At 40.2% G+C, this 13,474-nt stretch overlaps 1 protein-coding gene across 2 annotated transcripts in view; it reads left to right on the top strand.

The window, feature by feature from the left end:
- Nucleotides 1–13,474, top strand: part of CCDC88C (coiled-coil domain containing 88C) — a 100,149-nt gene that overhangs the window by 77,506 nt on the left and 9,169 nt on the right. For both annotated transcript variants that reach the window (XM_063332529.1, XM_063332528.1), the window contains exons 20-25: nt 890–1,167; nt 6,453–6,596; nt 8,097–8,283; nt 8,508–8,653; nt 10,032–10,121; nt 10,943–11,181. In XM_063332529.1, the coding sequence (XP_063188599.1) occupies nt 890–1,167; nt 6,453–6,596; nt 8,097–8,283; nt 8,508–8,653; nt 10,032–10,121; nt 10,943–11,181 (1,084 nt within the window). The remainder of the gene's footprint in view (nt 1–889; nt 1,168–6,452; nt 6,597–8,096; nt 8,284–8,507; nt 8,654–10,031; nt 10,122–10,942; nt 11,182–13,474) is intronic.

Genomic DNA, 13,474 nt, shown 5'->3' with positions numbered 1-13,474 from the left:
TATTTAAAGAGAAACTTTTAAAATCAATACAGCAAAATCCAGTGCAGCTTCTGGAATAAAAGATCTTTGCTCCTTTTTTCTGTTAATGGTATGCCTGTGAAAGAGCTTGGAAGAAATGGGAAGAGGACACAAGAGGCGTCGTAGCAATGGGTTCCAGTCACAGTTTTCACACTTTCAGATAAAATGTCAAAGTTGCTGGTGGAAAACAGATACTCTTAAACATTACTTTAATTTTGAAAAATAAACTTCGCTTGAGAAAGAAAACAGTTTTAAAGGACGACGTTGGATTAGCTCTAAATTTTTTTTAAAGGGAATTTCCCTTTTCAAGCTTTTCCTCTCGTATGTTCACAGATTATTATTTTTTTTTTTTGTTCTCTTTTCTTATTTCTCACCTGCAATTGAAGTATATAAGCAATGTATAAAATCAGTGCACTACCCATCTACTGAAATCAGACTTGTTAGGAGTGCTGCCCCCATACAGAGTGGCACAGTTAATTTTGTTGAGTTTGGGTGAACTTAAGTTTTCATTACTTGTACACGAACATGGAGTAACTTTGGCTTTGTACATGATTGTCAGCGATGCAGCTGTGTTGCGAGTATTCCAGCTCATCTTGGTCTTCAGGCTGAAGGGCTTCTGCTAGTAAAACAGTGTTGTTTCAGTTTGGAGGTTATCCTGATACTTTTCAGACGGCTGATAGCATGGCTTTATATGGTGTGTGTTACCAGCAATACCAAAATTGTGCCAAATTTTCCATAAATGTCTTAAGTTTAGAAAGAAGGGATGCATTCTTGATCAACTCTATACAGATATAAGCTGCTGCTACATGTTTGTTGTATGTACCAGTAGGTGTAAATAAGTAATGCCTGCTTTTTATCTGAAAAACTTTAGGTAGAAAATTCAACCCTCAGCTCCCAGAGCGCTTCACTGATGGCCCAGAATGCTTTACTCCAGAATCAGCAGACAGCCAAGGAGAATGAGAATGAAAATCTCCTGAAACAGAAGGAGCAGCTGAAAGCTGAGTACGAGTCATTGCTTCAGGACCACGAGCACCTTGCTTCACTGCATGAACGGCAGTCCGCAGAATATGAAATGCTAATAAACCAGCACAGCTGCCTGAAAACGTTGCACAAAAACCTGGATCTGGAACACAAAGGTCTGGGTGAGAGGTACGCACACTGCTCAGGGATGTAAGTGTAGCTGGAATGTGCCCATGTTACAACCTTAGCCTTAAATGTTGGTCTCCAAGTACAAACGGAAACTACTGAGTAAGCTGTTCCCCTGAAAAAGTGTCTTCTCATTCTTGTTATCAGTAGGAGATGAGATGAAAATATTTGCAAAGTGGTAGATTTTAGACCTCTAAAGGTGGCAGACCACAGATGACTGGTGATATTTAGCAGACATGGGCTTGGGTCTTGGGGATGCTTTGTCAGAAGTAGCTTGAATTGTCTTTACTACGTTTAAGGATCTGCGCTATAATAACACGCAGCCTTAAAAAGATTCTCCTAGTTCTACTGTGTGGGGTATCTTTTCTAGTCATACAATAAGGGCTGCAAGTCACCTAGGTAATTACCTTTGTGCGAGTAGTATGTATCTTGAGAAATTCAGATCATTGCAGATTGTGTGTGGCATCAACCTCATGACAAAGGAGGCCCTCTGAAGGAAGATGTATTGAGCTAGCTCTGAGATTGTGAGAACTAGAAGAAAATAAATAATACAACACTACTGAAGGCTTTTGCTTCAGGCTCTTCGAATGAATTGTGAAGTCAGAGTTATCTGTTTATTGTTTAGTCTCTAGTCATTGTCATTTTCTGGCAACTATGCATGGATCGAACAATCTATATAATGTACTACTACATAAATGCCACTCTGCCTACCTCTCAAAACTTTTCTTATACAATTCAGTGATTTTCCTCAAAATATCTGTATTAGGGTAAGTTTCAACGCAAGACCATGAGTTGGGTTTAGAGCAACTCAATGGTGATCTTTGAGGGTGGACCACAAACTGGTGCTAAACTTTTCTTTCCCAAAGACTGACGAGCTGGCAATAGAATTGACAGCAGTAGATTTTGCAGTAGATTTTGATAAAATACAGAAATAAACCTATTGTGAGTAAAATATCCACCAGGGCTGTGTGACAGGACAGCTGCTTGGCTGTCAACTAAATGAGCTGTAAGTGATTACACAGACTCTGCTCCTGCTTACCAAGAGTCTCTCAGACTGATTAATGGTTCTCATTGATTCAGGCTTTGCTAGAGATTATCACATTGCGGTGTTGAGGCTGTTTGCTGGGTTCTTTCTTTTCTTGATGAGTACCAATTATTAAACAGCTCTAGCCTAAGGAAAAAGTCGTTTTCTAAAAATACATTATTTCCAGTGATAAGTGCACAGATCACCGTTGTAAACATTAACAATTTGGACCGTTTGTTACCGAGATGTGACTGCCAGCCTGAGATGTTGCCAGGGAGCAGATGGTGGCTTTTTCTATACTCAAAGCAGGTTGATTTTGGCCATTTTAAGAGCGCAGTGTCCTCCTCAGCAGATCAGTCTCAAAAGATACTTAGCAAGGTGATCTGTCGAAGGACAGCCTGTGTCTCCATTTGGCTGTCAGAAGGGACACTTTTTTTGTGTGTGTGTGGTGTTTTCCCTCCATCATGTGCTATGTGCAGTTTAGCTGGCTGAGGGAGCAGAGGGGAGCAAGTTAGAAAAAAAAGCTGTAAGAAAACTGTTTGCCAGTCTGAGGCATTTAACTGCTAAGATGAAATATCTCACTTCCAACTTCAGCTAGAACGCACCACCTGCTAAATTTTCCCAGAGCAGCTCAGTGCAGCCAAGAAATTTGCTTGTGCAGTGTCTAAGAGATGGGTTTTGCTTGGGTCCCGACTCCAAGGTAATTGCTTTTTCTCTGTTGGTGACAGCGCTGTAATCATAGTTTTGTTGCTTAAGGCAGGATTGCGCTCCAGCGCAAACCTGTGACTGCAGCTCGTCTAGAAAAATCCGCAGCAACTTTAGTTAGCTCGTGGACTCCTAACACTGTACAGCCAAGGTCCCCAAGGTTTCTGTAGTTCACTCTGATGCATTTTAACCACAGAGTATTTTCTGCACCTCAGCAAACTTCGTTAAACCTCCGTCGGCTTTATCTGCACTGTATTAGCACCGCAGTGGGGACTTAATAATGGGTTGTGTGTAACTGCAGTGAAACGGCCTGTCATAGCCCAGCAAACCACAGGCATGAGGGGTTGACTTAGCAAGAAAAGCAGAGTTAGTATGTTAGGACCATTTACCATTAATAGCACCATCTCAGTCAACACAGAAAGGCTGGACTCTTGCTGCATTTTTTAAAATGCTTTACATATTGCACATTACTAAGGGGAGATAATAACTTACTAGCTACAGTTGATTAGCAGATCCTTGAGTGTTTCTTTGTGGCTTACTCTGGCGAAGTCTAATCCTGCAGAGGCACTGGAAAAACTCATCTCACTGGAAAAACGGAATCCCTGCTGTGGAGGGTGTCGTCATTTAACCCCAGCCGGCAACTAGGACCACATAGCCGCTGCTTACCTTCTCCCCCACAGTGGGATGGGGAGAAGAATCGCAAAAATGAGAAAGACTCATGGGTTGAGATAAAACTGTTTAATAAGTAAAGCAAAAGCCGCGCCCACAAGCAAAGCGAAACAAGGAATTCATTCACCACTTCCCATCGGCAGGCAGATGTTCAGCCATCTCCAGGAAAGCAGGGCTCCATCATGTGTAACGGTTGCTTGGGAAGACAAACACCATAACTCAGAATGTTGCCCCTTCCTCCTATTTCTCCCAGCCTTATATGCTGACATGAGGCCATATGGTATGGAATATCCCTTTGGTCAGTTGGGGTCAGCTGTCCCGGCTGTGTCTCCTTCCAACTTCTTGTGCACCCCCAGCCCACTCACAGGTGCCATGGTGTGAGGAGCAGAAAAGGCCTTGACTACTTAGCAACAACTAAAAACATTAGTGTGTTATCAACATTATTCCCATCCTATATCCAAAACACAGCACTACAGCAGCTTCTAGTCAGAAAGTTAACTCTATCGCAGCCGAAACCAGGACAGAGGGTTACATATTGCAGGGACTTGTATTATTATGTTACCAGTGCTGCCTGGTAATTATTTTTCTGGGTTCCTTTTGCCACATGCTTTTTATCATAGCTGAGCATTTTTAAAGTTCTCCCAGTCACAAATACCTACTCACAGTATTTCTCCTAACAAAGCAGCAGAAAGAGTGAAAACCAAAAGGAGTAAAGACGAATATGATTGTTCAATCCCAGGAATGGATTGTGTCGGAGCCAAAACGGGTTTTATTTGCATGTATAAGAAAATCTTTTAATAAAAAAAAACCTTCTCTGTCCAAGTGCCTGATGCTTAAAGAGGTGGAGTCAACATGAGTGTTGAATAGCCTGCAGGATGGGTAAGCTTGCCCCCGGTGGTAGAGCTTGTCAGGTTGCACAAATCCTGCTCAAATGCTGAATCCAGACTGCAAGATGAATTTGCCTGGGGATTTCATTAGGGCTCCAGAGACGCAGAATCAATTTGATTTTTGCAGACAGTCTTTTCTTTCTTACCTTTTACCTAATATCCAGGGGAGCAGCTGTGGTCTACCTCCAGGGTTCTCATGCTCAGGGGCAGCATGTGGAGCTGGGCCAAACTGGTAAAACTGGACCAGTATACTGCTTCCCTCTTAGTAGCCCTCTATAAAAAATAGAGGGCTTGGATAAAAATGAACAGAGTAGCCCTATCGTACAGAAATGGCAAAAGAATTGACAACGCAGTTTCTGCATAGGCCACAGTAATCTGCCAAGAGACTCACTGACTGTGGAGTTTGTCTTCTCCGACTCTGGATTGGCACGCAGTCTGTCTTAAATCCTTCTTGGAGCTGGATGCGAAACCTTCCTCTGCTTTCAGGTTCTTCCATTGGTTGTACGGACATTGAATTTGAAATGTCCTGGAGCTGAATGGAGGAAGAAAACAAATAAGGTTAATCAAACTCCACTGCTGTTACTGGGAATGAATAGCAAAAAGCTGCTTTTTGTCTGTGAGACAGGTACTTTTCTGTGTGGCCCTTCAATGGACTGGAATTTGGGACAGGCTGTAATTTGACCCTGGGATGAAGGGAATGGTAGCCAGGAAGAGAAACAAGTTGGCAGGAGTCAGTGTATTTGGTGCCGTCTGCCTCTTTTGGTTTTGTTTGAAGTTCTTATAACCGCAAAGTAACCGCTCTGCATTCATCTCTGCTGGGACAGATGGAGCTTGTTCCCTCTAGCTTTTTCAAACAGTGATGCATCTTCCACCTAGTTGCTGTTTTAAAGTTGCTTAGAAGGATGTTTCTCCGTGACTGGCATAGGTGTATCTTCTCAGGGATATTTTGGGGTAATATCTTTCATCGCAGTCACAGAAAAACGTGCTGATGACTTTTGGCATTCACTGCACCAGTGCCCCCAGTGGCTTCTACTGCTGTGTGTGTATGGGCACATACATAGGGACCCTAACAAAGGCCACCAGAGGCAAAAAAAAAACAACCTGAGAAGAGCTTGCTGTTCTGTGAAGGGTCTGAACCCACCTTGTTCTTTGCAGGGTTTTCCGAGTGCAGGAGGTGTGGGAGGCTGAGCCTGTGCCAAGCATCAGGGGAGTTGTTCCACACCTCTGTTATTTATTGAAATTAAAGACATGGTTGATGGCATCTGCCCTCTGTCTCTGTCCATCTCCTCCCCTGCAAATGATTTATGCACAAATTGTATAAACCAAGTAACAGGGGAAGCCTGGACTGGTGCTGCCTTTGGGTTTCTGCCTAGAGAATGAGTAGAGTCACTCCAGAAGATGGGACAGCCCCTGCTTGAAGGTGTTTTGCCATCAACTCACTGATCCTGGCCTCATCGTCTGTCTGGAGTATGCAGGAGATCATTACCTATGCAGGATGCTTATTACCTATGCATATAACTTAATGTGCATTAGGTTGTTACCTAATAAACTGTTCCACTGCTTTTTCGTTGCTTTTTGGCTGCTGCTTTCTGGTTTTCAGTCAGGTTTTTAAAACCTGCCACTGACAATTGCTTGTGAATGGGATTCCAGTTTAATGGTGCGGTTTCCGCTCTCCCTGGAGACTCGCATGCTTTTTACCAAATAATCAGAACCTGGAATTGAAATCAGGTTCTGGCAGTTGCATTCCAGTTTGCTTTAAAAATGCATTTCTTTTTTTCTAAAAGCCTCCCTGTTGACTTATAGACTAAGCTGAATTTCTATGCATAGTGTGGAATTCTTCAGCCTTGTTAGATGTTTAACTACACAAATATGTATGAAACTAAGCAGGCAGGAAGAAAAAAATTCCTTTCTGGTCGTTGTAGTATTACCTATTAAAAATCTTAAACTAGAGGAAGGAAAATGATTAAATGAAAGCTGAGAGTATACCACTCCTCTTCTTGCAGATACAACAGTTTAATGAAACACAAGGCAGAATTGGAGGAGTTGGAAATAATTTTAAAAACTGAGAGAGAAGTTCTGCAACAAGAGAGGAGATCAAATGCAATAACCACCGGGGAAAATCAGAAGCTGAGGGAGGAACTGGACAGGTATGGTGTCCTTGCTGCATTCTTCTATACATCATTGAAAAGTCAGTTATGTAAAACACACTGTTGTTTTGCTGTGTTGTGTTAACTGTAGCTCCATTGATGTGTCTGTTAATTTTTCTCAATTCCTGTCTTGTTAATTGATCGTTCTGTTTAATTCATTAAAGATTATTATCTTGGTGGACACTGTCAACCAATACTGTTATTGCTTCAAACGTGGTCAGATCCCAGGATTTTTGCTCATTCGAAATAAGCTTCCACATGTGGTTCAGTTCACAAGTGTTTCTGTAATGAGTTGTTTTCAAGCGCTTGTCTTTAAGTAGCAGAAATAAGTACTTTAAGCACAAATACCAACCCCCCCAATAATATCTAGAGTTGTGTGAAATGGTTCCTACCCAGTTTTTTTTCCCTTAAGGAGAACTGTACTATGTTTTTTACACAACATGATTTAGTTCTAGGAGTTACCATTGCTCTCTATTTTCTGCTGCCTGGGGAAAGCTGCCATTTATTAATAATGCGAAAGAAACTTGATTCTTGTTATTAAAAGTGGGCTTAGTGATTCATAAGATCACTGGGTAACTGTTAACTCATGTCAAAACCCCTTTCGTGGGCTAGCATCCGAACTTTACATAATGCAGCAGTAAAACGTACCCTGCCTCTCAACCTGTATCCTTACTGGGGCTCTCTCCATTAAAACCAGTTCAGTGCCACTGTTTACACTACACAGGTGTTTTGAGAGAGAATTTGGTACAAATAAGGTTGTATCAAGTTAAAGCAACGTCAGATTGAATCGTATTTAAAAATCACATGTTAAGTTCAGACATGAAAGTTTCATGTGCTGTCCCAATTGCAAAGGAGGTTTCCTCAAGCTTGCTGTTTTCAACTCCATTTCGCCAGGAACAAAGAAAGATGTTGCAAAATGTTGATTGTGATGCTGGAAGAGAGCAAGGCTCAGCTGATCGGTCTGCAGATACAGAACTTAATCTTTTTTGCTTATCTATAAATTTAATTTTATGCCTTCGTGATTTGTAGACATTTTTAGATTTACCAAAAGCTGTAAAAGAATGCCACAGTATCATCTTACAGCATTGCAATGTCTCATGGTTCAGGACACTTTAATGCTCATATTTCATGCATCAGGAAAAAAGTTCTGTGAGTGTTCTTTATTTGTGCCAAATAGAGCTGCCTTTATGTCCAAATGCTCTTAAATACGTTGTGCCTCAGAAATTTGTGGTGTGTTTCTTAGACATTGAGGAAATAGCAGGTTTTTTGTTTCATCTATTTTCCTTTCAGTTCTTTTGTAGATTTGAAACATTTTATAATGCTATTACTACTTTCTTAATAAAATTTTATTATATGCTTAGAATAAATATGTCTTTAGGAGTTAGTCTTTGGAACTTAATGTTTGATTTACTGACAGCTGCACACTGATGGTGTGGTCTTTGAATGTGAGGTGCTTTCTATGACATGTCCTCCGTCGGCTGTTGGCTTCTTCATGTTTAGGGTGAATTTCTTGCACAACCAACTAAAAGCAGAATATGAAGGGCTGCATTCACACACTAAAGAGCTGAAAACTTCCTTGAACAACTCTCAGCTGGAGCTGAATCGTTGGCAGGCTCGCTACGATGAGCTGAAAGAACAGCACCAGTCCATGGATATTTCTCTGACCAAGCTGGATAACCACTGTGAGGTGAGTAGCTGTAGGTGGGTGTCCTGCTGGGCTCCTGTTAGGGTGCTAACATTCATTATGTGAAGTTTGTGGCACGCTATATATATAAGCTAAGCTATGTGGTCATAATAACACCCCTGTATACTTTGAAGTTTATTGATTTGTGTCCTAGGTTGCTATGCTATTGTGATGCACTTCCAGGGAAGCTAGATGCAGAGGAGAAACTAATCTGTCTTGTTTAATAGCTGCTGTCCCGTCTAAAGGGAAATCTGGAAGAAGAAAACCATCATCTCCTGAGTCAGATTCAGATGCTGAGCCAGCAGAATCAGATGTTACTGGAGCAGAACATGGAGAACAAGGAGCAGTATCATGAAGAACAAAAACAGTACATGTAAGAAACAAGAGGTTTAAATTGGGAAACCTAAAAAAGTCATCTAGACAGAGACACAAATCATCTATCAGGAGTAGAAGGACAGGCAGTGGAATGATAGATCTACTTGATATCTGGCTAGAAAAGGGGATATTTAGGAGGAGATACGTGTAACGGGGAGAAGCTACAAACTTTCTTCTCATTGTCTTACTGCAAAGGAATGTTCAGGAGACACCTAGACAAGCACAGCTCTTTTCAAATAATATGGATGAACCCATGTGGAAAACTTAGTTATAAAAGATTGAATGCTAAACCCAGTGGTACTTCTGAAAGGTTTCTGAAGAGCTTGAGGAATAGCAAATATTCATACTCCTAGTTTTTGTCATTTGCATTATAAGAAATGCTTCTTTTGATGTTGCTTTTAAGGATGCAAGTGTCAACATACATCGCTGCATCCCCCATGCACAGGGTGACACACTTAAGTGAGGTACCCTGTTTAAACATATTGTACATTTACAAAGAATCGCGTTGTCACTGCAGTGAATTTGCCATATAGGTGTGAAAGAAGGAAGAAAAGTGCTCTTAATCCCAAGACTTTTAGTCTAAGCACCTCATGATGACGTGGAAGTTACTGAGTTTTATTTCAGTACTGGATTATATGGTTGGAATGTTAGAAGTTGTTTGCTGAAATTGGCTGAATACAGTTCAAATGTACTCAAAGTGTATTTATCCAGGTGTCTGACAGTTCTGCGGTGGAGGTACATTAGACCTGCTGCTTGAATGAAAAAAGATTTGCTAACATCCACTGTGCATGTTAATAAAACAATGACTAAAAAAATAGTAAGATTACATGGCAGTGCTGAAAGTGCTTTGACACTGCTCGCAGGAGACCAAAATAGTCTTAAAAAGATCAAACATTATTTATTTCTCTACAGAGAAATACGGAGTTGCAACAGAGTAAGCAGAACAGGAATAAAATACCGAGTTATCACGTAGACAAGAAGTTCAAACTATGTAAGGATCTTAACCCTTGAGTAGTTGTCAGTGATCTGTGAATAAGATTGAACAATCGGCAAACTAATTTTCAAAAAACAAAGTAAGGTTAATCTTAACACCCACCAAACAAACTCTGCCTGAGTTGTTGGTGAGTAATGTGGCACCAACCTATTGCTGTTCTTTCACCTTTCATGCTTATTGCACAAAAATCGCCCATCAGGAACTTCAGTAGGTTTTTGCATTTGCCCTCTCTAAACAGTGAGTGAGCTCAGTAGGATTCCGAAGGTTATGTGATAAGAAGATATTTCAGTCTCTTTGCTCTCTTGGTGGCTTTTGGTCTTCGGTTTTTTGATTATGCTTAATTTCATACGGATGGTTCAGAACATGCTTTTCCCTCTCACAGTGATAAATTGAATGCCTTAAGGAGACACAAGGAAAAACTTGAAGAGAAGATAATGGATCAGTACAAGTTTTATGATCCTACTCCAAAAAAGTAAGTCCCACATGGGGTCAGTTCTGCTGTTGCACAGATTTGTGAGGGTGAGAGAGAGTTCTCCATAACTCTGTAACTGGAGATAACAGAAATTTCATCTGAAATAAGGACAGTGTCATCTCCAATTCTTTCTTCACTCTCGCTCCGCAAGCCATTGCCTGAATAAACAGGTTGTGTTAATGTAGACCATAGTACCTCATGCGGGGCCCTCTATTTTAACACTGGAATCTGAAACTCTATTAATTGGAAAAAAGCCACTTTCCCCTGATGAATATCATCTTGTCCCTAGCAGGGGGGAGGGACCCCCAATATGGTGACTAAGCAGCAGTAGAAGCTTCCAGAGCTGCTCTTTCAAAGTGGTTCATCGGAGAGAAAGGACTTAAAAAAATTATTTTACGAACAACAAAGAGCCAAGCTAAGTCCACCACACAGAGTTCTGACTGGTAGTCTTAGAGAGGGATTTGTCTTTAAAGCAGTTTTCATTTCTTTCCTTCTCGATGTGTTCCCGTAGTAGAGCTTCTCACACAGTTGCAATGTCTTATGTGGGTCCATATGTGTAGTTTAGGTTTCTAGCAGAGGGAACGGTTGTTTTTCTCACATTTCTCATGCTGAAGAAATATTTCTGTAAAATAATTTTGACCCTGGGAGGGAAATCGATCTCAAGCTCTATGAAATTCATCCTGCAATTTTCCAACCGATTCATGACAGTAAACAAATAAAAATGTAGGTTGGTTTGACGGCTTTAGGACAACTCTAAACAACTTTGGGGAGTATTTCTTGTAGTGTTTTATGAATTCCATTCACAAAACCTGTTTTATCAGGAAAAACCACTGGATTGGAGCCAGAGCCTTAGTCAAACTAATCAAGCCAAAGAAGGAGACTACAAGGGAGCGGTTGAAACCAGCAGCAGAAAGCCCCACGTGGCATTCTGAGTCCCCAGACACGGTAAACTCTCCATCTGCCTCCCAAAAACTGAAACATCAAGAGACTCAGGATAACACCTCTCAAGGGTCAAACTCTATGGAAGAGAAAGAGACCCCTGGGGGTTCTTCAAACAAAGGTAAGGAATGCCCAGCCTAAATTTATGAGCTGAACAGTTTTTTTTGAAAAGATTTTTAAAATATTTAATATATAGGATATGTTGATACTCCATCCCATTATGGTAATTATCCATTTTTTTAGTACATGAAAAGTTTTAGTAAGCAAAAAAAACCCTAAACTAAAAAGCTGAGTAAATTAAAAGGTAGGGTTTTTTTGGGTTTGGTTTTAGTTTGTTTTTTTTCCTTTTGTCTACTTTTTCTCCCTTCAACTTTTGTATATATTTTCTTGGTTTGCCTGAATGTATTGCATGTGACTTAATAAGTTGGTGGAAATACTTTATTTACTGGGGTTTTGCAACAAAGCAGTTTAAAGTTGGACCGTATAATATTATGGTTGATGAGCGACTAGTCTTCAAATGGGTAATAGCTGGTCTTACGGCCACCACCAGGAGATGGCGCACATGCAGAAGAAATAACATAGAAAATGCTAATTTGTTGTAATCTAATTATTTTGGAGGATGATACTGTGTTTTGACTTAGAATCAACTAAGAGCTACATAATTTAAATTGATTAAATGATTTTTCTGAAAACTCTACCACAAACGTAAGGAAGATGGAATGATTTCTTTTTCTGCTTAGTTAGTTCAGACCGTAAATCAGGTGTTCTTAAATACGGGAAATTTAAAAGAAAGCTCCTCAAAATAAATACTCTGTGATCTTTGTTAAAGGTAATATATCTCCTAAGCTTTGCTTACTCTATTGAGATCACTTCTGTCAGCTTCTATACATAGATTGTTGTCCTCCGGGAATACTTTTGAAGAAGCAGTTTTGAAATTAATCCTTAAATAATAATTCTAATAATTCCTGTCTTCCCACTGGGGAGTATGGGGAACAGAAGGGGAGCGGCTGAGGAGGCTGGAACTGTGGTTATAAACTAGTGCAAGGGTCGGTCTGGATGAAGTTTGTGTTTTGATTGGGTTTTATATTTGCCTTTCCCCATTCTAATTCTTCAAGGTTGTTGATTCACTTAAAATAAAAATGCATGTCTCAGATCATCCATGCGATCACCAGGAGATGTTAAGTGTTTAACATGCATCCACAGTTCAACCTGGGAATTTGGGCTTGGGTTTCTGCAGAACAAGGCTCTTATGGAGTACCAGAGATAGCAGAAAGTCACTGGGGCTTCGTTCTTTTTGATGTTTCGTGAAACATGCTTATGTTCCGATGATGAGCATCAGTATTAAAGCCTAGGAGACATCTAGGGAATTTAAGTATATTACCACCAAGTATATATACCACCAATATAGGTACACACCTATTTGATTTTACTTTATTAAATAAAAATGTTTTGGGTGATCTAACAGTAATTTCTTAATGGTCTTACTTATATTTTATGTATTTGCGTTAATCGATGTGTTAATCTGAGTCAGATTAACTATGATTAACTATGCATTATTCAGTCCTCCAAATGTATGTGTGAGTCTTTGTTTAGCCTTTTTCGTTTTTACTGGTTGTATAGTCTTTAATCTGTTTTAAGACACTTTCAAGTTTTACTTACGAGGTGTTTTTTACTTTTTTTTTTTCTTCTTCTTTTTGGGATACCTGGGTGATAACAATTTAGCTGCTCAGCGCAAAAAGATTGCCTTTTTGAGAAGCAAAATCAAGGATAAAGAAAAGTCTCCTAAGTCTCCATCGAATCATCAGTCTCTCTCTAACCGGCTCCGGTTCTGGTCTTCTTCCGACATCCCATCCTCTCCTAATGAACCTCTTTCTTTCCCGGAATTGGGATATTTCTAACACCTTCCCTTTAGCATTTATCCTCATTTGTTTCTGTCAAATGTTTTAAACAAATGAACACAAAAAAAAAATAAAATCCCACATGCCTTAGAAGAACACACACCTTTATAGAAACACTCAGCATGTCTTTACAATACTCTAAATACAAGCACAGATTAGCGAACATGGACTTAAGTTTTCCTGTAGAAGAGGAATCACTATTGCACACTGGATCACTTCTTCAATGCAGCACATTTTTAGGGGACCTCATGGCATACAGTTTGCGTATGTATATTGGCTGTGGTGCATGTTATCAGTAAGTGAAGTTGCTGCGTGCTTCCATACTTCCTTGCAATCACCTACTTGCATCGTGTCCAGTTGAAGTGTTGAACTGATTTGCTGTTGCTATGCTTTCTACAACGTTGTAATCCTACTAAAATACAAATCTCATATAACGGAGTCTCACATCCTGGAGATTTTTCCAATATTCTCTGCCACTAAATCCTAGAAATGGCAGGTTTTTTTAACATCTCTGTC

The sequence above is a fragment of the Chroicocephalus ridibundus genome, chromosome 4, assembly GCF_963924245.1.
Source record: "Chroicocephalus ridibundus chromosome 4, bChrRid1.1, whole genome shotgun sequence".
Classification (NCBI taxonomy): Eukaryota; Metazoa; Chordata; class Aves; order Charadriiformes; family Laridae; genus Chroicocephalus; species Chroicocephalus ridibundus.
The sequence above is the reverse complement of the archived record's forward strand: the minus strand, read 5'-3'. Positions and strand labels throughout refer to the sequence as shown.